This window comes from Argopecten irradians, chromosome 1 (assembly GCF_041381155.1).
Source record: "Argopecten irradians isolate NY chromosome 1, Ai_NY, whole genome shotgun sequence".
Lineage (NCBI taxonomy): Eukaryota > Metazoa > Mollusca > Bivalvia > Pectinida > Pectinidae > Argopecten > Argopecten irradians.
In genome coordinates this window covers 45,292,097-45,318,971 of record NC_091134.1, presented here as the reverse complement: position 1 = coordinate 45,318,971, position 26,875 = coordinate 45,292,097, and the positions used below count along the sequence as shown (strand labels likewise).

At 35.2% G+C, this 26,875-nt stretch overlaps 5 protein-coding genes across 5 annotated transcripts; 4 read left to right on the top strand and 1 right to left on the bottom strand.

The window, feature by feature from the left end:
• The first annotated feature begins 180 nt into the window (after window positions 1-180).
• On the top strand, window positions 181-3,103 carry LOC138310611 (uncharacterized). The gene is made up of 7 exons (XM_069251893.1): window positions 181-638; window positions 1,096-1,163; window positions 1,486-1,527; window positions 1,818-1,865; window positions 1,977-2,036; window positions 2,580-2,674; window positions 2,959-3,103. The coding sequence occupies exons 2-7, from the start codon at window positions 1,137-1,139 to the stop codon at window positions 3,089-3,091; spliced, it is 405 nt and encodes a 134-aa protein (XP_069107994.1). The 5' UTR covers window positions 181-638; window positions 1,096-1,136; the 3' UTR covers window positions 3,092-3,103.
• A 132-nt stretch (window positions 3,104-3,235) lies between these two features.
• Window positions 3,236-5,020, top strand: LOC138329733 (uncharacterized). The gene is made up of 2 exons (XM_069277022.1): window positions 3,236-3,295; window positions 3,765-5,020. The coding sequence occupies exons 1-2, from the start codon at window positions 3,266-3,268 to the stop codon at window positions 5,016-5,018; spliced, it is 1,284 nt and encodes a 427-aa protein (XP_069133123.1). The 5' UTR covers window positions 3,236-3,265; the 3' UTR covers window positions 5,019-5,020.
• A 444-nt stretch (window positions 5,021-5,464) lies between these two features.
• On the top strand, window positions 5,465-8,789 carry LOC138329739 (ubiquitin carboxyl-terminal hydrolase 16-like). The gene is made up of 4 exons (XM_069277032.1): window positions 5,465-6,032; window positions 6,624-6,709; window positions 6,894-6,992; window positions 7,611-8,789. Exons 1-4 carry the CDS (start codon window positions 5,465-5,467, stop codon window positions 8,001-8,003), a joined length of 1,146 nt encoding a protein of 381 aa, XP_069133133.1. The 3' UTR covers window positions 8,004-8,789.
• Window positions 8,790-10,411: 1,622 nt separating this feature from the next.
• Window positions 10,412-11,437, bottom strand: LOC138327992 (uncharacterized). Its single transcript, XM_069274583.1, has one exon. It carries the CDS (start codon window positions 11,435-11,437, stop codon window positions 10,412-10,414), a length of 1,026 nt encoding a protein of 341 aa, XP_069130684.1.
• Window positions 11,438-17,857: 6,420 nt separating this feature from the next.
• Window positions 17,858-26,706, top strand: LOC138329714 (hepatitis A virus cellular receptor 1-like). The gene is made up of 6 exons (XM_069276987.1): window positions 17,858-18,167; window positions 20,244-20,297; window positions 21,197-21,529; window positions 22,002-22,847; window positions 22,968-23,046; window positions 24,928-26,706. Exons 1-6 carry the CDS (start codon window positions 18,077-18,079, stop codon window positions 25,556-25,558), a joined length of 2,034 nt encoding a protein of 677 aa, XP_069133088.1. The 5' UTR covers window positions 17,858-18,076; the 3' UTR covers window positions 25,559-26,706.
• Window positions 26,707-26,875: the final 169 nt, after the last annotated feature.

Here is a 26,875-nt window from a genome sequence, read left to right as displayed (position 1 = left end):
CCAGGGTATATACCAACAATTAATGAAATTAGTTCTGTTCAATTGCAGCACAGTAATGCGTTTTAGGCTTGCAAAATATCACTGGTTAAAGCCATTACATGAACCTTAAGTGACCATACGCAAAGGAACACCAGATTGAATAGCTAATGTTTACTAGTGAGTTCTCCATATTCCCCATACAATAGGATGTAGTCCGACCTGTGTAATTTAAAAAATTCAAACACAAAGTTGAGAGTTTGACTTAAATATTACACAGTATAATAGCCGCGAATTATGTTGTCAATACAACTGTATACAGGTGTATATTCAAGTGTATTCCAGAAGGCACTTATGAAATGTAAAATACAAACGTACCTGTCTATCCTCAAAATAGTGTATTTAAGCTACATATCAACGTTATATAAACATTAAATGCAGATATTGGACAAGGCCGAGTCATCAGATATCTACTTTTGGTTTACCTATATAATACATGACAAAATTCTTGGTTTTACCAACACACATAAATACGAACACCCGTATATGTTATCTCAGTAAGATCATGATGTTACACACGTTTGTATTGATCTTTATGAAAATCGGTTTCGTTATTCTACCGGTTGGAGCGACCATAAATGAAATACCATCAGAGTGAGCAGGTAAATACAGTACAAAAACATATTAACAGCCAATACGATTATTATCATGATATACAAATGATAGATTAGAACTTGTTTCACTGCATTTCTACTTTCGATTTGAAAATGGTATAAGGACGAGATTTTAGCCATGACTTTGTTAACTTTCTATTTTAAGCCCAAGACAACCATACAACGTCTTTTAGGGTAGTTAAGAGTCGACTTTCCCACCATATTTATAACCTTTATAGATTAAAAAAATTATCCAAAAAAGCAAACGTTTGTGTTTTATTGGGTTTCGTTAACTGTCCTGAAAATAAAACGGTATAGAAAACCATTTAACCGGATCACGATAATCCATACAGGAGACCCTGTATTGTATTAGTTCTACTATATACACGCCAATTGTGTTTATTTAACTCGCGTACCGTAGAAAGCTAACTTTGTTGTTACATGCGTTTACCCTCTGTTTATCTAGGTGACTCGGAACACACATGTACCTAATGTTTATCATTGAAGATGGGCGACCTTTGGAAAAAGTTTAAGGTAGGCGTATTTCCAGACGACATACCCATATATTTGTGCGCATGGCACTTATTATAATGACTTTAGTGTGGTGTTACTAATGTATGGAATAAGAATTTAATAGGGAGGTTTAACCTACCTACATATACACAGCGTTATATACACCCTGGGTGACAGAATACTATTTTCATTCATACACCTAATCACAAACCACCGGTATGAAAACTATACTTTATTTTACTATGGGACCCTACGGATTTAAAACAGTATTTTATTGGTTAAAAAATAATGCCGAACGCAAATACACTTGTCTTATAGTAAACGTATCTAAATTTACTTTTAGAAGCAATTCTCGAGATACAAGGACAGTACAGATATACCCGAGGTATGTTTATATTTTTTCAATAGACATAAAATACTAATCATTGTAAATGAATAATGAACTGAACACTGGGAAACTTGGATAAGTATTTGATGGTTGATTTGCATTATTTTGCCTTTTTTGTGTCAAAATGATTTAAATACTGTAACAGAATTTTGTTTTATATATAGCCACAACTTAAAATCCAAGGTCATACCATCACAGTAGTGTATATATATAATGATAATATTTTAGTATGACGTAAAAAGATTATCAAAGAGCTGGTTATACACTTAATGTATTTTATTTTCCAGGGTATACCGAACGTTGGAAACACGTGTTATATCAATGTCATAGTCCAGGTAAATATACACATCGATTTATTGAATTGAAAACTTTCTCATCTAGACCTTGGTATTAGACTGAGGCTTGTTTTATGTCTATTTGTTTATTTATAAATTTTCTTATCATAGGTGTTAAAGTGGACTCCAGGTTTCAGGTCCATGCTTGAAAAATGCAAAGCAGGCGACACAGTAAGTAATTTATGTTATCATACTAAAGGGTTGTCAACCAGACGTATACATTACATTAAATAAATAAAAAAGAATGTTTCTTTTATACATTGTCCCCCTTGTCCATCCTCAAGAACACCAAAAGCCATATAAATAATATCAATCTTGAATATCAAATTTACTATTTTTTTAATGAAACAATATAGAATTTTCTTATATGATGATTAATCTAGTCTTAAAAATTATACCAGAATGATGCATTTAATTAATGTCATGAAATTAGCCTATTCACATACCATTATAACTAGATTTAGACTTGTAATTCAGCTCCACAAGGATTCTTTACGATTTACTCCAATACTTTCATATCGGAGCGTATTGTAGAACATGGAATGGCCAAATGTATATTATGGCGTACAACATCGAATGAAGAAAAATGAAAAACCTAAATATGACTTGTATTTGGCTTATAGAGACACGTGTGAACAATGAAAAAAACATGTTATACACATTATTGATATGTGTATTTTAAATAATATGGTTATTGTATTTTTGTAAATTCAGAAGACGTGTGTAGCATCAAATCTCTCAGAAATCATGAAGACCACGGATAAAGCAGCCCTGTGGTCTTTGTTAAGAGACCTTGGTGAATTGATAGGGTATGTAATCAAATGTTATATACATGTATAGTGACCCGAAATAAGTGGTTCAGGTTGATTTCGTGAATACTAGAAATGTTTTTATATATAAAATGTAAATCACCTTTCAAAGCATATATCAAAGTATGTAAATTTATATTATTACGGAAAACACGCCTTTAAAGATGGAGTATGTTGTGGATCGCCAATAGAAAAAAAAAATGAAAAAAGTATGTCAAAGTATTTCCAAGATACAAAATTAGTTAATGAAGCATGTGATCATTGTTATTTTTGTTTCTTTTTAGTCGGAATAATCTTGCTTCCGGGACACAAGAGGATTGCTTTGAATTGTATAATTTACTATTGGAAAATCTGCAATCAGATAGCAAAGGTAAGTTGCGTCTACAGTATAAAATATGCATATACATGTATATATAAATTATGCTGCATTTTGAAAACTTGTTTAAAATATATGTTTGGTTTTTATTTCCAACGTTTAGGCTAATTTGTGTAGTAGTATGCTATGATAAAGAACTTGTTATGTAATGATTTTAGATGTTTTTGTTCCGTTTAATAGAAAGTCCGAAGAAGTTGTTTGAGGGAAGCCTTTTTATGACTTTTTCCCATGATTCATGTGGACATGTAAGCATTTTAAGTTTATCATTTGTACATCAATAACTTATCGTACTACAGGTACTTGAATAATACCTCAAAGCCGGTTATCTTAATGTTGTTTTAATTTGGCTATAGGAGTATATACATGTACATACAATGTATACAATTAATCGATTTCTTAATTTTTCGTTAATCAAATGTTTCGTGACCATAAGAATATCCCGCTAAACCGCAAATATATCCGGTTGTACGGTATCCCTTATATACTACATAAAGTTCAGTATTGGTCTCTAGTTCGAATTTAATTTGACTGAAATAACATTTTGATAAAATATTTTAAGTCATTTAAAGCATCAAAGAATAAATGTCGAAAGGATCCTTGAAAAGCCCAATCCCATCTTTTTACGTGGCAATATACACCGTATGAATATTTTCATGTAACAGAATATGCTTTTATTCTCATGGGCAATCATTAGTAATTTTCATTTCATTCCAGGTTGAAAGGCAATTGCAACAATTCACAAGTTTATCTTTGCCCATAAACGTAATGGAGGGAGTGAATGATGAAGACGGATATGTAGAAATAGCACCTGAGCAAGAAGCACATGAAGAAAGTGAAATATGTAAAAGCGATCAGAAAATGAATAACGCCAATGCAACTGAACTGACGTTAAGTACGGAACAGGCGACGAAAGCTACGGGAACCAATGTTGATAACAACGAACGAAATATAGACGAAAAACCTGAAAGTGAATTAGAGACAAAAGTGCCATATGCAGAAAAATTGCAGATAGAAGAAAATGGAAGTGAGGTAAACACTAACAAACATTTAGGAAACGAAGGCAATGAAACTGAAAAAGAGACAAATGGTCAAGGAAGAAAGGATAAAAAAGAAAGAAAAAATGAGGAAGGGGGGCAATGCAAAAAGGATATAACTATAGATGAAGCAGAAAAGGGCAACCGCGCAGAAAACATCACAAATGCAACTGAGGAAGAGACACAGGGACAGGTAAATAGGAAGCTAAACATTACTGAAGTAGTGACAGACGAGAATGGAGAAAAGGGTACGGATAACTGCGAAGTAGAGACAAGCGAAGATGCGGAAAAGGGTACGGATAAATTTAAAGTAGAGACAAACGAGCAAGGAGAGAAGGGTATGGATATCTGCGAAGTAGAGACAAGCGAAGATGCAGAAAAGAGTACGGATAAATTTGAAGTAGAGACAAACGAGCAAGGAGAGAAGGGTATGGATATCTGCGAAGTAGAGACAAGCGAAGATGCAGAAAAGAGTACGGATAAATTTGAAGTAGTGACAAACGAGCAAGGAGAGAAGGGTATGGATATCTGCGAAGTAGAGACAAGCGAAGATGCAGAAAAGAGTACGGATAAATTTGTAGTAGAGACAAACGAGCAAGGAAAGAAGGGTATGGATATCTGCGAAGTAGAGACAAGCGAAGATGCAGAAAAGAGTACGGATAAATTTGAAGTAGAGACAAACGAGCAAGGAGAGAAGGATATGGATATCTGCGAAGTAGAGACAAGCGAAGATGGAGAAAAGAGTACGGATAAACTTGAAGTAGAGACAAACGAGCAAGGAGAGAAGGGTATGGATATCTACGAAGTAGAGACAAGCGAAGATGCAGAAAAGAGTACGGATAAAATTTGTAGTAGAGACAAACGAACAAGGAAAGAAGGGTATGGATATCTGCGAAGTAGAGACAATCGAAGATGCAGAAAAGAGTACGGATAAATTTGAAGTAGAGACAAACGAGCAAGGAGAGAAGGGTATGGATATCTGCGAAGTAGAGACAAGCGAAGATGGAGAAAAGACTAAGAATAAATGTGAATTAGAGACAAACGAGCATGGAGAAAAGGATATGGATGAATGTGAAGTAGAGATAAGTGAGCATGGAGAAAAGGTTATGGATAAATGTGAAGTAGAGAGAAGCGAAGATGCAGAAAAGGATATGGATATCTGTGATGAAGCAGAAAAAGGCAACCGAGCAGAAAGCAATGCAAATGCAACTGAAGAAGAGACACCGGGACAGGTAAATAAGAAGCTAAACATTACTGAATTAGTGACAGGCGAGAATGGAGAAAAGGGTACGGATAACTGCGAAGTAGAGACAAGCGAAGGTGCAGAAAAGGGTATGGATAAATGTGAAGTTAGAGACAAACGAGCAAGGAGAAAAGGGTATGGATATATGTGAATTAGAGACAAACGAACATGGAGATACATTTGACGTAGAGACAATTAAGTATGAAGAAAAGGGTATGGATACATGTGAAGTAGAGACAAACGAGCATGGTGAAATGGGTACGAGTAAATGTGAAGTAGAGATAAGCAAAGAAAGACATGATATGCACATAAGCGAAGAGACACAGGAACGAAGAAGAAAGGACGAAATTGTATGTAGGGATGAAATAGAAATAAGCCAGCAAGGAAGAAAGGCAACTAATGATCGCTCAGAGAAACGTGCTCAAAGAGACTTGGAGAACGTGACGGAATCAGAAATAGCAAGAGCATCAACAAAAAATAAAGAGCGGAACCAAACAATAACGGTGTTACAGGCTAACGAACAGACAGAGGAAAAGAATCAACAATTTCAGAATACGTTTCGTAGATTATTAACAAAACCAATAGGAAAAAGAAGCCCAACAAGTGAAGCTTGTATTGAGAATAGTCTCGCAAGGTTCATTGATAATGAATCGCACGAAGAAGGAATGCTCCCTTGTAGGATGTGTGAACATGTCAGATTGAACAGTAAGTTATAATTATTTGCATTTTTTATTACCAATTAGGGCTCTATAAATTAATAGTATAATAATTTATGAAAATAAACATGATTTTAAACGTTTTATTCCCCCAGACATGTAAACATTGGAGGTCTGCCAAGGTTTTGGTCTTTGGGTCAGCCCTCAATATAAATCCTGTCCCCACAGGCGGGGGGGGGGGGGCGGGGGGGGGGCTTACTCACCGCGCTTTTCAAACTGTAAACATGAATTAAACATATGTAAGGATTGCACACAAACCAGCGCGTCGTCGAAAGATTTTAAAAATATTTTATTTTTATTTTTACAATGGTCACACACACTGGTTAAGTATTTATTACAAAGTCGCAAAGCAAACTCTCGCAAAAGTGAACTTTTGAAGTATATTGACATTTGCACCAGATTATAAGCGCTATATCAATACTGCAATATACAAAAATGTACCTATTTGACTGATTTCTTGGTTTGACTATAGGAGATATGGAAATATTTAACCACTTTTATGGAAAATGTTTGTATGTAATGTGCCTGAGAAGTGTATTTTGAGTTTTTACCAGTGCGTATTCTGATTTTTACATTCCAGCCATTGATCCATCTATGTGTACGAAGCGGATCCTGGTCGCTGACCCTCCTCCGATACTAGCATTGCAGCTGAACAGAGTTAGGCAGGTGAGCAATATTTAGATTATATTGATTTGGTTTGTTTATAAGATATCTTTTTTTCAATTTCAATTTGAGTTTTATGCATTTCTATGAGAATAACTTTGATTAGACGTTTGCTTTTCCCAACGTGCACAAGATTGCTTGGTACCGTATTTCACTCAACAGATGTGTACTGATGTTTTTTGACCAGGTCAATAGAAACGGGGTTATGAAGCTAGAGAAAATAACTGACCAGATCACTTATCCTGAGTACCTAGATATACATCCATTTTCCTCCAGTTTTTGCAGGGTAAGTTACAAATATTAAAGAAACACAATTCTACTATTTATCAAGATATCAACTACATTGAAAGCAATTTCGCAACCAAGAAATAAAAAATATATCTTGTTAGATACAGGTTAATGCTGTAGATAGGAAGGGGAAAAGAGTTTGCGTAAACCTTCGCTCTGATGCCAGGGATTGCGCCCAATACGAGAAATAGAAATATTTTTTTCAAATCGCTACTTATCATTAAGTTATGTATGGTTTGTCACCAAATTTACCCAAAAAGTTTAAGCCTGACTGGATAAACATTGGGGCAACCAGAATGCTTTTTTAATCATAGACTTGATTATTTTTAATCTATTCGCTGTCGGAGAACATTGGATCTGGATATATAGGCATCTACTTACGTCCAGTATTTTATTCATTTGTTATTTATTATTTATTTATTTGATAAAATATCCTAAAGAGAAGAGGGTACAATTTGGTTGTTGGTAGAGTTGATATTTATCCTACATTGTGTGCCTAGAAAGTTAAAAACAACATATTGAAAATAAACGCTTGCATTAATGGAAATTTTTCTTGTGATGCGCTACGATCTAACGCTGGAATATTTCAAATGATTTTGCGTATTGAATGTTACAGGGAACACTACCGAACTGTTATCAGTTGTATTCTGTGATAGTACACATTGGTAATTTAGGAAAGGGTCATTACGAATCATACATCAATGTTCCTGACAACCTTAGTCCACCACCACATTCATGTATGGAAACCACTCAAAGACCGGGTGTAGAGAAAGTCTTAAACGAGTACGAAAACGACCCTATCCTGTTAGAAAATTATATAGACAAATATAGTGATGTGTCGTTTCCTCCTCCAAGAAAACCAGTTTCATCCTCAACGGCATCTAAGTGGTTTAAATTCAACGACAGAAAGGTGACTCAGTGCAAACATCCACCTCATGGAGATAAATCTTTAAGCGACGCATATATGTTGTTTTATCATGAAATACTCAACGAGCATACATCCTCGTAAAGACAATACACATACACAAGTCCAAAGTACCACATTTATTTCCATTAGCTGTAACATGGCATATATACAATATGTATACAACACTAAATACAAGCGCTGAAAAAACTAGTATTTAAATATCACAACCACACCATCACCACCACCACTACTTCTACAGTACTACTATTACTACTTCTTCAACTGCTGTTGCTGCTGCCAACGCCACCATTGCCAGTACTGTACTAAACTACTACTATCACTATGACTACTACATCACCACCACCACTTGTACTATTTCTTATACAGTGGACCTGCGATAAACCGGACGCCGAGAGTCCGGAAAACTCACAATCCGGACAGAAATGTCAGGGAACAGATTTCCGTAACGTTATTAAATTTTATACTCACTAGTCCGGAAATTCGGAATCATAATCCGGAACTTCATTTTGGGAACGGAATGTGATTTTCAATAATAAATTCCCGCAATAATCCGGACAATTTTCAGTCGCCACGTGTCGAGAAAATCCAAGGCCAGCTACAGTCATGTGTAAAATACGAACTACCAGTTGACACTGGGCCTTTTAGGTTGGGAGCGAAGGTGTCCGGATTATCGAGGGTTCATTGTACAGTACTACCACTACTACTACAACTACATGTACTACTACCACCACCACCACCACCACTGTCACACTGTACTATATTATACTACTATTACTACTACTATAGCTATCACGGCTGCTACCTAACTAGTGCTTCTACTACCATCACCACCACCACCACCACCACCACACAACCACAATCACCACCACCACCACCACACACACATACCACCATCACCACCACCACCACCACCACCAACACACATACCACCATCACCACACTGTACTATATTTAATACGGCTACTATACTAGTGCTTCTACCACCACCACCACCGCCACCACCACCACTAATACCAGGACCATTTATCTAATGATACTACTTCTCCTACTAATATCACTTTTATTAGTAAAATAATTCTTGTGTGTTCAATCTTTAGTTCACTTTATGATTAATATAGCATTCATTCAACATAATACTGATGCATTTTAAATATTTAACAAGTTCACAAAGTCATGTATATTTTCTTCACTCCATATTATAAAACATTGTCATAGTTTTACAAAACTTTATAATGGAGACCATTATACTTTGATTCATTCTATTTACAATATATTTGTAATACTTTATATAATTGTCCAACATACTAGTTTTTTCCATTGGGTTTTATATACATGGTTATGACAACAGTGTCATACAAACGATTTACTTGCAACCTTTACAATGTAAACAGCTGATATAGCAGTTGGTTTTAAACATTTATATACAAGATGTTATAGACGTTACAGTGTAATAGAGATGCGTCATTGGCAGTTCACCGTGGATGACGAAAGAAAATGATGTTGATAAGAGTTCGGCATTTGTATTTTTATAATAAAAGTAAAGTGATTTACCAATAAAACATTAAAATGAAATATAGAATCTATTTTTCTTTTTATAATATTTCGAACACACCGGTGCAGTATTTCTTGAAAACCCCCCAGATATATTCATGTGATATAGACTAATTTTGTATTAAAACATTGGTACATTAGAACACAATACAACAAATGATAATATTTCTTTGTAATTCGAGTATATGTTTCGACTTAACGCCTAAAGAATACTGTCAAGCAACTGATTTTCGTGTGCTATTTTATTCCGCGTTTTTTCAGTCGATCAGACACAGCGAAAACCAATGGTCGCAAAAATGCTCTGATAATTGTTACAGTAAACCGATATGACTATAAATAGTAAAAACATAATTAGAGAAAGTTGTCAGGCGAAATCACGTCGCTGCAAAAATATTTTTTGTTTACAGTGACAAGAATATCAGATATAAATTACTACATAGTAATCAGATAATAAATTAGGTCATTCTGATCTATCGGAGTTATTTCCCCTGCTTCACTCGTCAGTACCGACAGGTTAAAACGAAGGTAATTAACTTTGATAGTTCAGAATGCGTTATATAAATTGTGTTTTAGTTTTACGATAATAAATGTTATGCGTATCATACATTTTTTTTTATTTCTACAAAATAAAGCCAAGGATATAAGTTTTTCACTTCATTTCCACCCCTTTTTAAAAACAGAATTAGATTCAGTAGAAATATTGTTATGAAACACGTCTTTATAACATCAACATGGACACCTAACTTTGGATTATAATTCATAGACTGTTATCTACCTTTATGAACTCATTCCCGTTTTACTCTTTGGTATCGTATGTGGCAAATTAAATGGTTCACAAAAGAAAATATGAATTGACATATTCCAAATCCATTTGGATATCTAGTGCTAATGTTTAACCGTTTAGATTTTAAACCAGTCACGTACAGGCACGTCGTCGGTTAGTTTCTCCGCCGCCCAATGAAGTGCATGAATATGATTCTGAATCGTGTGTCACATAGACAGAAGATGAGGAGAGTAACGGGAGGAAGAATGGACATAAAGAAGGTGTCGGCCATGTTAATGTAGCTGATGATTGCATTGATTTCGTCAAACGACCATCCTAAATCCACCTGGGCATATACAAGTAGGGAGAAGAGGAGTGCGATGAGGCCAGGAAGTGATAACACACAGTAGCCAAACATACATACAGATATGGCTCGGATGACCTCTTTGTGCTGGTAGGTTTCCACGGTGTCCGATTGACTTACTCGCTTCATGAAATACAGCCTGATAGACAGAATAATGCCGACTGTCAACATAGTTAACAACGGAAATGCATGAGTCGTCATGAAGAGCCCCAGGTAAACGTCTCGTTGATAATACTCGGTGTTTATTACCACGTCTGATGGAAATGGTATGCAGCACTCCCGCTCAACGTTTTCGTCTAGTTTAGATACCCAATCGATAGCGATGAAATTGAACAACTGCATAGATGGTATGTATAAACAAACACCAGCTACACAGGTCAACAGACAGAACCAGACGGTCTTACGGGACGTCATAAGAGTTTTCTCCTTTTTCGGGAGGAACATCATTATCAGTCCCTGCACAGCTAAGCCAACTTTCAACAAACCAATTATAATATTCATGGCCGCTGGGGTATCAACATTTACACGTGCAAATATTTCACACCACTTGTACTCCAAATAATCAGTATACAGCGCATCGTCTCCAAGAAACTTAATGCCCAAAGGGATGCGAACAGCAAGACAAAGCGTTGTAATGACCATGATGCACGACACAAGTTTTTGCACGCCGATATAATCTTTCTGGCGCTTGAATAGAATAGTCAAAATAATAGTGGAGATCAAACATAAAACTGTAATCACAGGAAGTACATAAACATTCCATTTTGCTGCTACGAGTGGCAAACTCTTATCCAGGCGCATTAAGAAAAAGTCAATGTCCATCGTTTGACCAGCCATATTTGATTGAATATAGTATCTTGCTATCGAAATGCGACGCGGCAGATGTTCGTGGAGTATTTATATGCCTGCTCATATATCAGATTTAGCTGATGTAATTCCTGAGCATGGAAATGATTGGTTGCAATCATGACCAGATAATTCATATAATAATTCTTCACACATTTCCCTCAATTCTTCAATAGAACTGACACCCTCTCATCGATTTGATCCATTCATTAGACGTTTGATTTGTTCTCTAACATATTTAGCATTTGTATTGGATTAACTTGTTGTTTAATCGTATAAGCTGATAGTAACAAATACTCTTTCTCTTTTAAACCCTTTCCGATATCCAATATCATGTCCTTGCTTTGCCATCAGTGGAGTTTTCAGTTGATATATTGCGGTCGCCTTTTTCGTGCGTCGTTCGTCGTAAATAATTAACATTACCAACGTCTTCTCAATAACGATGAGGTTCAGAGACTTCGTCATGGTTTTGTACCCAGTAAAAATAAAAATTAAATATATTGTCCAAGTGATTTATGCTTTTACGTTTTTAGATTTTAAGATTACGTTGGTCAAACAGTCTACTGCACACTGGGATAAATGTGTCTCAAGTCTCCAGACCTCATGTTGTTTCAAGCAGCATGTTTTGACAAGGAACTACTATGTATATAAATATGCAGCATGCTAAAATGTACACAGAGTCTATTGCATGCACATTTCAACAAAAAGCAAATTTAAAAGATGCTCCACCGCTGACGAATATTTTTTTCTATATCAAAAACAGGAACAGACGAATTAGTTTTTTCTTCAGTTACAAAAGTAACCTACTTTAGACCATTACCACAATTAAAAAGCTTGTGCTTCTCATTTTACTTCAAGATTATTAGATATATAATCAGTTACTGACCCCCTATAAAGGCATAGATGGCGCAGGCGTAGCCCGAGCCTTCTTTACTTCTTATCGACCCTCTATGCCTTTATAGGGAGTCAGTTACTGACTATATAACAAAATTATCGCACTAAGGACCATTGATTTGTTTCATTGGATCTTTATTCCCTATTTGTTTTATCAAGAATCTGAAATCAAGCTTGAACTATGCTGGTCAAGGATACAAACAAATGTCGCTTTTAAGATAATTGGCCTATGCCTACATATTTATTTATGTATTTCCTTCCGGAATCTGCAATATATACCGTACAAGGAACCTGCAGAATGATACTGAGTAATTTATTAATTTACAATATTTTCTACATTCCTAGTGCACCGCACAGGAAGGCTGCCTACCTCAATACCACACCAGAGCGGCTGTATATTGAAAGCGCGATCTCCTTGATCATCTCTGCAGTCTCATTGAGATAATCACTTATAAGTTGTGCCGATAAATTGATTGAAGAGTGGGAGTTGACCTATAGGTACGAACTCCTCCATTTGTTTATAAACACCGTTAGGAGAACGCTTGAATTGTTACGTTTGACTTTCACCGCGTCGTCAACTTTCAAACTGGCGTAGGGAAGCAACTAGTGCATTTCATTTAGTTTAAAGTATCAAAACGATTTAAATTAAATTTGCACAGACAAAATTTCTGATCCCCTGTGAAGTGTTAGGGGGTCACCACGTGATGGCTCTCCTCTAAACATTTTGGGACATTTCTGTCCGAGGTGCGATAAAAAAAATATTAAAAATAATTGATTGCGTTCCGATAAACTTACACGGAACTATGTCCTATATAGAATGAAGTACTGATGGTGAATGCACCAAAAGCAAAATAAATTATCTTGTATTTTTTGTGTCTTTACTTTGGTTGTTAGGCGCTGGCGTACCACAATCATAGTTCAAAAGGTCAAGAAATGACTGGGCTTTATGTCAGTATGATGATTCACTGAAGAATATAACATATTTTGAAAATTGGTAAATATGGAAATATGTTCTTATGAAAATATTTGAAATGGTTTGAAATGTTTTACTTATCGTTGTATATCCCGTTTTATCGATTGGACTATTTCATTTTCTGCAATTGTTTAGTCGGTTATCCCTGGCAACACACCGGAAGAACATATGTCTTTCCGCCAAATCATTGGCTGTTCTATCAAATGATATATTTCACTATACAAACGTATAACGTTTATTTTCATACTTTATTATTCACTTTTTTAATGGGAATGACGATATAAATGTAAACATAAGCTTTGGATGTCATAATTTTGATATGCATCGGTGTGTAACACACATTGGGTGTTCTCGCATATCTATCATTGTGCGCTAACACGCAGTATTGGCTTAGTAAGAACACCCAATGTATGTTACACACCATTGCAAGTCAATTTGACAACCAATGTTCAATTGTTCCAAAAGAAATACAGGAACATTACTGTTGAACATTTTTGTATCACAACCATATTAACAAAGCTAAAGACAGATAGTATTTACGTAGTATTTACCATGCATGCGCACGTTTGAGTACAACCTAAAATATATGAAATGGGTTGTGTTTGCTCTTGCTTTGGAAAAAATGTACATTTGTCGGCGTTGCACTTTTAAAATTCCAGTCCATTTCTGATTCAGGTAAAAAATTAAGTCAGTAGATCCGCATAAACTTTAATTATGTTCGCCACACAACAAATTTAGTCATCAAAAAGAATGTCTTTTAATCTTTTATTTTATCTTGTTATTCCTACGAATAATTAATAAACAAAGTTTACACGAATTTAAACCAAACTATCAATTTAATGTATACAAATTAATTAGAAATTGGTAACTAGAGCTGAGATTTATGTTTATTGTGGATAATGATCTATCCTCCGTATCACTGACAAAACGATCAAATCATCTTAAACACATTTTATGTATTTCATAAAATACATTATTACCAATTATTTTTTTTTATAAAAAAGAACCTAGCGATACGACAAACTTTAATATACATAGTATTTACATGTGAATAATATAGCGAAATATCGCTTTAAATTCTGAACCAAAATAACAGCGTTCAGGATACAGGGCTTCAGGAATATAGAAAATGTACACTAGTTCAACTAGGATTGTGTCCTCATATCTGAACATTAATTAATTAATTCTTTTTTAGATTCCTGAAATTCATTTAATTACATAACATTACTTGCCTTATTTCTATCCCGTCTTTATCAATCCCTTAGTTTCAACATTTAATTCAGTATAAACTCTTTTTCTACAAACAAGTTTCAATTGCAGTAGGTCTACACATACATTGTCGCCAATATCAGCATCACGTCCTGTTATCACCTGCCAAACTGATTGATCGATCTAAACAAATTTCTCAAGGCACTATAATATCAATGAAAGGGTAAAGATATCTCTAACAAAAAATAAGGTTATTGGGATAATGTTATTGTAAACTGAAATTACATACAAATAAACTGCTCTTTTTATTATTTAAGTTACATAACTCGGTCACCGATGTGGCATTTGATTTAAATGTCGTCAATAAACCAAAACAATTAAACGGATTGTAATGATAGAACAAGTATCCACTTCGGATTCTTAAATATATATACTAAATAAACCAAAATATAATAAGTCACAACTACATTCACATAACACAATCCAAAATACACTCTTGTTCCTGTAGGCTGGATGTCGTAAACCTATTTTGAAGAGAGGTTTGAAATATAATAAACTGTTTTACTTGAGAGTACATGATGGATTGGTTAATCATTTCGTCGATTGATGAGCTGCATGAAGGTCGACCTAAATCGGGTGTCACAGCAACAGAAGATGAGGAGTGTTACCACGGATACAAAGCCGCTGCACACATTTTCTGCACAACTGAAGTAGGTCAGAATTAGTTGGAGGGTGCTTATATCCATGCCTAAATCCACCTTACCATATGTAAGCATGACGAGAAGGGTGTGGGTGGCCATCACCAACTCAAGACCAGCATAAGTAAACATACAGACCGATATGGCACGTATCACTTCCTTTTGCTGATAATTCTCCACTACATCATCTGACTGACTGATTCGCTTCAATGTGTACAGACGCACACTAAGAATGATCCCGATCACCACCATAAATGCGATCGGAAATGCATGTGCAACAGAGAGGATGCCCAAGTACACATCTCTTTGGTAGAATTCTATGTTGATAACATTGTCTCCCGGGTAAGGCACACAGCATTCACGTTCCTCACTAGGGTCATGTTTGGAAATCCAAGGGACGGCTAAAAAAGTAGTCAGATACATGGCCGGTATATAGGTGCAGGCACCCAGGGCGCAGGCTAGAAAGCAAAACGCTACTGTTTTCTTGGTGGTCATCCAAACTTTGACTTTCTTGGGAGCAAATGTCATAATGAGGCCCTGAATAGCTAGGCCAGCCTTCATCAAGTTGATTGCAATGTTCATCGTCGCTGGTGTATCAACATTTACCCGTATGAAGACTTCGCACCACTTAAACTCCATGTAATCGCTGAATGTGTCATAGTAACCGAAAAACTTAATGCTCAGAGGAACACGAACTAAAAGAGAAAGCGTTGTCATGACCATGATGGCCGCAACAAGTTTCTGTGCACCAGTGTAATCTTTCTGGCGTCGAAAAAGGATGATAACAACGACGGTGAAAGCCAAAGAAATCACGGAAAGTGTTGGAAGCACAAAAGCCGCCCATTTTCCCGCTATGTCAGGAATACTTTTATTTAAACGCATCAAGAACATGTCAATATCCATATTTCCATTCTGGCTGGTCATTTTGTTGGAGTTGAAATTTGCCTTAGTCGTTTCAAACTCAAGACATTCATTAAAAATACACAGAAGCCTTACGTCTGTTTTACATATATAACAGGTAATTATATCACGTGATGTATATTCAAAATCGTAAACGCTGATTGGCTGCTAACACATATTTCATATCAAGGAAGGGTCGAAATGGTCGTGACTTATATGAGGCCCCTGCAGAGAATTGTATTTGTTATCAAATTGCATTGAAGGCATCTGCATCATCTGACCTTGTGGTGACCATCCGACTGTTTCATCTGTTAATATTAGGGAAGCTTAACTTAATCCAGGAAAATGATATCATGTTTATTTATCAAACAGTTTTGTCTGTGAAATCAGCGCTCCGCATTAGCACCGGCTCCGTTTAGTGGTCGCGGCTCCGTCCTCTGCACTTCAGGGGTGCTGTTTATCGTAAACAAATGTTGTGGCTGCAATGATCGGCAATTATCAGGTTAAACAAAAGTACTAATAATATATCATAGCCGTAGCCAGGATATAATTGATCGATTCGAAACAATTGGCATGTTTGGATTTTTGGCATATAATTAACAACAATGAAAGGTCAACAGCAATATGCATATTTCAGTGATAGGGGTATTCTACTGTGGAATGGGGCATAGGACGTAGTAAAAAAGAAAAGGTTTAACATAATTCATATCTATACCCATTTGGTGCATTCAATGGGTCTAGTCCTCTCTTTCGCCCACTAGGTTAAAAAATGATTGTGATACAGGGTCCAGCCTGTGATTTCTAATCCACCGAACAAATATATTTGTACTTTTGGCGAGGGTTAAGATTGCTCTGTCTTAACCAGGGCAAGACAGTCTGCATGCGTAAAACACATTCGCGTGATAAACAGGAAGTTGTAAAACATCATATGAAAATAAACAATAATCTGTGCTGTCCTATTGGACAATCGGTATCACGTTTGACCTCGAGCCCGTGCTTCACGTGCTGAACTTTAACCTCATGATCATCGCAATAGGAAGTCCACATGCCTTCACATATTTTGTTGATGTTTACTCGGAAAAAGACTATATTTAAATGGTTTTGATGCAATATATGTTACTATTTCTTTATTTTTGAATATTTCAAAATAATTTATATTCTTATTCGTCACAGTGCAACGAGTTTAACAAAGTTAGTGACAAAGTAAAATAAAAATTCTCCAATTTGATAGAGTAAGTAAATAAATATTTGTCTTCGGGTTTTTTTCAAATCGTGTAGACTATTTGTAGTTTGAAACTTTTTGTTTTCGAAAATTGCAGAGGCAGAAAAAAAGAGTAGGACAGAGAAATTTCATAGGAGATTCACGACAGTATACCCCCTCAAGCTCGGGTTAGACTGTCGTGAATCTCTTATATAAAGATACAATTTATCCTTCCCTACCGATCCTTGCTTAGTTTTAGATATAAGCAGTATTTCCCATTCACTTAGAATTATTTATCATGTATTGAGGCTCTAATGGCGCTAAAACCTTCCGTCCTTTTCCTGACAAATCTTATCTGTTATATTATTTTCCGTCTTCCTCATTATCGGTATTAGTTTCACCTGTGAATCTATGAAGGAACAAACAAATTATTTTATACAATGTATATACATTCAAATGGGTTTTTTTAATGTCTGTGTCTGATGTCTCTTTTGTTTTTCCTTAATGTATGTTTGTATTGTTATTGTTTCACTTTGTGTTCACTCGACAAAAGGTAATTTGTATACATGTAGTTGTTGTTCTGCAGAAGGTAAGTATTTCGCTTGCATACGTAATACACGACACATAGCCTACCCTGTAAGTGATATACCACTACAGTGGTAAATGTTTATATATTTTTGTCCTAAATGAACTATAAAGAGTCATTTACCGTCGGATAACTACATTAAGACTGGTTTGTGAGCTATTTATAGAGCATGGATCACCACCCTTCTCGACTCGACAGAAGTCAACGAGACATGGCGTTGCATCCTCATCTTCTTGTTATGGCATTAGTGTTTACTCAAGGTAAGTTCTGCAAAGACGTAACCTTCAGAATATCTGTCATGTTTGTAACTGCTTAAAGTTTTTTTCTCAGATAAAACCACCCCGTACCCCTGTTTTGTGTAATGTTTCGCACGTTGATTTGATGATATATATACATTTTGAACTAAATGGTGTTTTTTTTACAAATATATTTTGACTTTATTCATGCAATGGTTCTTCTAAAACAAACCAAACATGTTCAAAACAGATTCAGAGTTCCAAATGCAAATTAACTTACAACTGAATATTTGTGTAGTTTCGCATTGATGTAATAGGAAATTAAGTATCTTCATACACAAGTTATATACAATATTGTGTAAAGTATTTCCAAACCTCGAACCTTCAGTGAAGCATTCAGTGTGGTTGGCTATATAAGAGTAGTCTTTGATGACAAGCCATAATCTGTTGATACAAAGATGTGTTACATCATGCTCAACTTCTATTTAAACAATTTTGACTGTCGTCAGCATACCTCAGTGACAAGTTCTACGAGACTTCATTTATTTTCTTTTTTGTTTTTTACTTGTAAGAAGTAATTATTTCTAACAAATGACTTAAATCGTTTACCTTTAATTCAAACTCTATCCCTTTTCACGCCTATCTCAACCATTGACACACCTTGTGAATACATCACGCTGAATGTTCATGCTAAGTACCCGTCATCGCTCTATTACATTTGTCTTGCCTTACTCCTAAACTTGTTTTCGTCATGATGACTTATCCTATTAACTCGGCAATTTTATTAAAATTTTTCTTACCCGTGACCGTCACGCTTTGATAAGCACTGTTAAATTATACACTCACAAACCGAAACCAGTTTGTTCATTAGCTGAAGGTCGGTTATCAGATGTTCCGGTATACAAACCGGCATATCTATACAATGTTGATGACTAAATACTTTTCAAATGCATATCACTTGTTGTGCAGGTTCAACAAAACCACACATATTATTATCTAATTTCAGATGTTAAACATCTTAACACTGCTGATTAATTACAGTTTACTGTGACCTGGTGGTGACGCATCAGTTCACACAATTCTGATAGAATCTTTAACTAATATTAAATATGTGTTCCTTCAAACGACAACATGGTATATTTCATATAAAAAAGTCTTCAAGGTGTTCTTTTGTTCTTCATACTTTTTTATTGTTGTTGGATTTATTTAAGTTTCCATTTCGATTACATCTCATTATCCGTTAATGCTAAGCAAAACAATGTCTGATGTCATGTTCATTCTAACAATGTTTCATATCATACCTTGAATACCTAAGTTTTAAACCTATAAATCATGAAATAGATGAAACTGCATGGCATGGGTCATTTACAGATATCATTACACTCTACCATGTACTGTAGACTCCTCCATTCAGAACTAAACTTGCCTTACAGCAAGTTGTTTTTATCTCGTATCTATAACATCCATATCAGAGGTGACAGGTAACCGAGATCCCAACTAAACACCTTAATATCAAGCCATGCTCAGTTAAGTTTCACGTTTGGATACCTCAATAATTCCATTAAGTCATGGCGAAATGACGACTAAGATAGTTGTAGTGTTACTAGAGAACTAGGTTAATTGCGTGAGAACCCATTCGAAGAAATATCACGAGTAATACTTGTCAATGGACGATTTATGCCTAGACCAGTCGATATTATATCCGATATATGCAGTAGCTTACGTGCATAATTTATTGTCAAGGTGTTTAAAGTTTAAATCAGCGTGAAGAAGACTTTGCGATTTCGTATTTGATACGTATTCGCTGTGACAAATGTTTGGACATGTCCACCAGTCAACAGCTGTACATATATCTTACTAGTAATTCTTACTATTTCATTGTTTGATATCTAGTGTGTACAGTGCCAACTTTCGTCTTAAAACATAATTATACAGCTTAATGTGCTTATGTAATTACATGTTCATTAAATGCTAAAGCTCCCTCTGACCTAGTCATTTTTAATACATGAAAAGTTTATGGTTCCTTGATTTTCTTTAGCGTTTTTATGTGAAGGACAAAATCAATTTCAAATGTTTACCGGTGGTTCATTTTCATTTCAGTAAATGCTCAGAACGATTGCCAACTTCTTGGAAATGTTGTACTTGGATACCCAAGTAAGTCCTAGTTTATAATCTCCAAATTTCATATCATGATTAAAAGAGCAATGAAATAGAAAAACTTCCTAAGAAATCGTAACGATTGAAACAGACGACAGTATAGTCGAATCTGAAGACACGAACAATATAGCAAGTATATAGGTGTCTTACCCCAACAATCTTAAGTATTGAAATCAATATTTTTTATGATTTTTTTCGGTTACAAAAACAATTATTCGTCAATATAGTGTAAATAAAATATTTCATTATGATATCAAGGCGTACTATTTTGTTGTATATGAATATATGAATATGAATATATTTTATTATGATACAAAGACGTACTATTTTGTTGTACATGAATATATTTTATTATGATACAAAGACGTACTATTTTGTTGTATATGAATATATTTTATTATGATACAAAGACATATTTTTTTGTTGTATATGAATATATTTTATTATGATACAAAGACGTACTATTTTGTTGTATATGAATATATTTTATAATGATACAAAGACATATTTTTTTGTTGTATATGAATATATTTTATTATGATACAAAGACGTACTATTTTGTTGTATATGAATATATTTTATTATGATACAAAGACATATTTTTTGTTGTATATGAATATATTTTATAACGATACAAATACGTACTATTTTGTTGTATATGAATATATTTTATCATGATACAAAGACGTACTATTTTGTTGTATATGAATATATTTTATCATGATACAAAGACGTACTATTTTGTTGTATATGAATATATTTTATCATGATACAAAAACGTACTATTTTGTTGTATATGAATATATTTTATAACAATACAAAGACATACTATTTTGTTTTATATGAATATATTTTATCATGATACAAAGACGTACTATTTTGTTGTTATCCTACAGTAAGCTCAGTATGTTCCGGACAGACTGCATCGGGCAGAAGCGTTCTGGTAGACTTGTATGACTCCAGTGACACCAACACGTGTGCATGCACGGCTGTGGTGAGCTCTCCAGTAGGGACAGTATCTATGACTGTGGGAAACTTCCAGAACCTTGCACCACCCGCATTTTGCGGATCTTCAGTTTCCATCGACGTCACATCCGGCGGAAGTATATCAGGCCAGTGTAATGCGATAGGAGGAGATCCCCTATCAGTTTCAGACAGTGACGTCATCTCAATTACTCTCACCAGAACGCCACAGAGTGATTCCAGATATTGTTTGATATTGACATTAGGTGTGTGTTTTATTGAATCCTAATATATAATGTTAATGGCCCTATAACTTTTGCTTTAAAGTTTGGGGTAACAGTGAGAAGTATTGATATCAGGTTGATCATATCTTATCGTTTAACATCGTCTTTCCCACCATTTAATTCTCTAGTGGGTTCTTAGATCTATCAACTCATATATAATATCATTAAGCAAAAAAGGGAAAAGTATCATTGATTTTTATTTAGCTTTTTGCGAACGCTGACAAACATTTTCTATTGTAACGATTTATGATACAAAAGGGAACCATGAGTAGGTATTTACGTATGAATAATGATTTCGCTCAAGGGTTTCTTTCAACAGGGAAATAAATGTGTCGATGGTATTTGCTGATTCATTTATGCAATTTGATGTTTTATTTTAACTATAGTAACCATTTTATACTCCTCTATGCATTATATAGATTTATATTCATGACCATTATTCGTTTATTTTCAGATAATCAGTTGTCAACACTTTCTGTTACTTGTCCAAGTACCACAACAGTAACATCTACAACACCGAATCCTACAACTACTCCAAACCCCACAACTTCACAACCAACGACAACTCTAAAACCAACCACAACTCCACAACCAACGACAACTACTCCAAAACCAACCACAACTCCACAACCAACCACAACTCCACAACCAACCACAACTACTCCTAAACCTACCACAACTCCACAACCAACCACAACCACTCTAAAACTAACCACAACTCCACAACCAACCACAACCACTCCTAAACCAACCACAACCCCACAACCAACCACAACCACTCCAAAACCAATGACAACCACTCCAAAACCAACCACAACTACTCTTAAACCAAACACAACTCCAAACCCAACAACAACAACCACCCCGAAACCAACTACAACAACCTCGAAACCAACTACAACAACTCCACAACCAACCACAACAACTCCAAAACCAACAACAACCACTCAGAAACCTAGTACTACTCCGATACCAACCACTCCGAAACCAACCACGACCCCGAAACCGACCACAACACCAAAACTAATCACGACCACTCCAAACCCAACCACAACTCGTAAGCCAACAAGCACAACTATGAAAGTTTCTACAACTCCGAGGGTTACATTTAAGCCCTTTCACACCACTACCGTTACCACCACTACTACACCCACGACCACGACCATTCGTACTACCACGAGACTACCACCAACAACTACAACCCTGTCATCGTCTTCGTCAGCTAGCACATCTGGTTCAGCTGAAGTATCCGAAGACGATGATGATAATGATGACGCATTTGATCAGAATCAAGAAAACAGTAAGTTATCATAAATGAACTTTAGTTTAACGTGATAAAAAGCTTTTGTACTGATTAAAATACCTTATGTCATTATTTTAATCCTGGTGAATTGTTAATAACTCTATTTTTTCTTTACAGTGAAAATCATCATCCCGACAGTTACTGGGGCTTTTCTACTACTGGTATTGCTGATCGTTTGCTGCTCGTGTTGTAAAAGGTAAATATTGTGCTGATAATGTTTATTTGCCTCTTCATAAATTATAAATTTACTAGAAATGTTTTCCACAGTGAACCTAGCTTCTATCACTCAAAGGGCGACTATACCATTAGTTTAAGACACGAATTGTACCGTCCATGAAACTGCAAGACGTCAATTGCCTAGACAATTCGCAATGACGAATACAAAAGTGTGAAGCAAATATCATTGATAAACGTGCGAAAGGTGATATTCCCCGAGGCCGAAGGCCGAGGGAAATGTCACCTTTTAAAGGTTTAACAATTCCTCGTATTAACCTACAAAAAGTCAATAATTGTTTTGTTATATATAAATGTTTGGTCATAATCCTACCACACTGTTGTCTGCCATGTTTGATTATGTTTGAATACCATGTTAGATGTGCGAACGTAACACATACACGAAATATAAGAAAAAACCCAATCTTCAAAACTCAATCCTACATACTGACAGCTTCAGTTTGCGGCCGCCAAACTTGAAAAATCTGTTTGGTTTTATTGACACAATCAAAGTATTGTCATGTTCACGACATTATACAAATATTGACTGATATGATCTTAGAATATACAGTTACATTCAACGCGTGTAAAATATCTTTCCTAATCCTACCATACTGTTGTCTGCCATGTTTGATTTACTATTGCCCGATGATCGGCAATGCTATATTTTGATTGGTAAAAAAAGTAGAAGAGACAGGGCATTCCCTGTGTCTATTTATGGCCAGGTTACCGGATTTGCAATGTCAACAGGTGTTCATCGGTCCCAGGTTGACATTGCATTTTATCAAGACCTGTCCAAGCGGTCTAAACCAATCAGAAAACGGCAAAACTCACAGTCATATACATATATGTAACAATTTTGTCGTGATATTGACAATACTTTGATTATGTCAATAAAGCCAAACAGATTTGTCTCCGCATAACAATGTTTTTTTGCATGACATTGTTTTCACTTTTGTTCGGCTTTGAACAGCCGAATCGAAGACAGAGACAAATATTCAAGTAACCTAATGCAATTATCAAAAAATCACTCTACGTGCATTATTTACCCTATCTTCCAATCTCGGAAAAAATGGCCAATTGCATAATGTATGTAAATTAGATGAGAGAAAGGGAAAATATTATTAAACAAAATTGCGACATTTTAAGCTCTGCTCTTACAAACACTCCATATCTCCTTCCTAGTATGTATATATTATTGTGTAGCTAATGTGTTGGTTCAATTTGGTGAATTAATGTTCTCACTCAATAAGATACTCGGCTTTGATCAAGTCAATATCGCATAGTAAAAGTGGCTCTCAAACTAGACGATTACAGTGTTTACAGACGATAAGAAAGATTTAATATTACTCTTCGGATGGGTTGTCATGATGTACATTATTCATGTTAAAGATTAACACTAAAAGCTGCATAGATTACAATCTGTCCTGTTATTATTCAGTGAAAGATTCTGCCTTGATGCGATGGTTTTAACTCGTTATAATAAAAAAAATATGTAATGTACTCAAGCATTTTATTATCCAAAACTGTTAATTTTTGATATTTTATACATTTTTTGTACAATTTAACCTTGCATAATACACTTTAAATATCAAGTGTAAAAACACAATTAAATTTCCCTTGAATACTATGAACATAAGACATTTAGGGGTTGTTTTATTTAAGTCAAGTATACTTTCATTGATAGTCCTATTTTACTTTAGCATTTTAGCATTGGTAACATTACACGTTTATACGTGAAAACACTTTTCTTATCACACCGTTCTTTATATAGAGCATTATTTTAGTGTCGTTCTATTGAAAGCTGTATTAGGTAAATTTAATTGTGTGGTGCACTTAGAATATGTTCATATTTATCTTTTAGAAATGATGAAAAGACAGAGAAACAACAGCCCCTAATAAAGCCAAACAAATTTAACACCAGAGGGATGAACCAGGGTAAAAATCAAGCAAACAGTGGATACCATGGGCAGTTCAACCATGGGATGACGGAAAACGTAATATACGATGACTCTGAGGATGCTCCCAGAGACCCTGGAACAGTACTGGTGAAAAGTGATCCTGAAATCATCACTAGCTTTGCTTCCGTAGAAAGACTTTACTCTACTCCCACGCCTGAGCCGCAACAGCAACAACAGGAAGAAGAAGATAGCAGTCCCGCAGTAGTTGTAGAAGAACCGGAAGTTACGGTTACAAACGATGAAGATAACGAAGAGGAAACTAATAATAATACAACGGTGGTCATCGAACGCGACTCCACGGCTGACAAGGAGGAGGAAACTATTGAGGACAATAATAACACGACAGTGGTCATCGAACGCGACTCCCGAATCAGTAACGCATCATTCTATAGCGATAGCACCTTCGATAGTTTCCGTAACTCCCATAGTGCAGCAGACGACGATGAAAGTATTGCTATAGATCCGGAAATACCTTTGTACGCAGTTCCTGACAAAAGACCTTCCGGCAAGCACATAACTTATCTTGATATATGAATTACCTATGACTGTGCGGTCTGTTTTTAGCCATGAGTTTATGTTTTACTTATTGCAATTGGCGACATCATCAGTGGATCAGTGGAAATAAGATAATATAGCAGATGTGCTCCGATATTGAACTATTGTCATTGGCTAATACATGGTCACATGACGTTCAATATATGGCAAATTGACACGGTGTTTCTTAAAATGGAAACACCGAGTCAATATTCATTTTTGAACTCCTTTGTACAAACGCTGCATTCTCCAGTGTGCCGTTCTTTGACCAACGCTTTTGTTATAATTAATATGAACATTGGAGATCATTTTTGACATTTTTTGAAGAAACGAAATATCTTCTATGAAAATTAAGGTAATCTATGTATATAACTCTTTGCACACTATTCAAGGTTAGTAGTTTATCTCTGTCGATTTTTACAGAATCCATCTTCTTATATATATCACCGTTATGTCTGCCCATGAAACTTCTATTAATATTAGTTCTATATTAGCGTCAAACTCAACATCAGTCATATGCAATTGTGCATCGTACGCCTTGCCACGTGCAGTAAGGGAATGCATTTATGGAATTAAGTGTCTGAACTAATTATATTTACTTGAAAATCACATACCAATGCATTTCATGGCGTGATTTTTACATATTGAGCTAAAATCAAATAAGGTCATAAATGTAGCTTATCATTTTACCACGTTTAACAACCGCAACAAATGGAGAAATCACGTCAAATGGCAAATCCTTTGGAGCGTCAATACATTTTGAAATGGCAATGAAGGATGTTTGCGTTTTGACGCAGTTTTAAAACGCGACAAATAGATTAAATCTTAATTCATCGTGGTTTCGATATTCACTTATGCGGCTATACATATAGATAGACCAATGCGACAACAAACGCACACGACACCTTACTGCCGTACGATGATTGGTGTCATTGACCAAGTATGCGCTATGCCATATCTTATTTGTTTTAAGTGTACACCAATCAGAAATAATGAAATCAAAATTCGTTAGGCGGTCAGAATTTGTCAAACGCATTGATCACTTGATAAATTATCACATTTGATTATATCTGCATATCATTAATTTCGCTGAAATTAAGGTTTTACTTGGCTTGCTAGAATCCCATAAATGGAGTGTCTTATTTCATCATAAACATGCAAGAATTTAAGTTGGTTTACATTTAAAGATCACTTTTTCAGTATTTGAAATTGTTTGTAAAATAAATATATAATATCCAGTAAATTATTCAAACGGTTAAGGAAGTCTTTCTTATTTCTCGTAAATTCATAGACACGCCTGAATCTTTAGTATTAGAC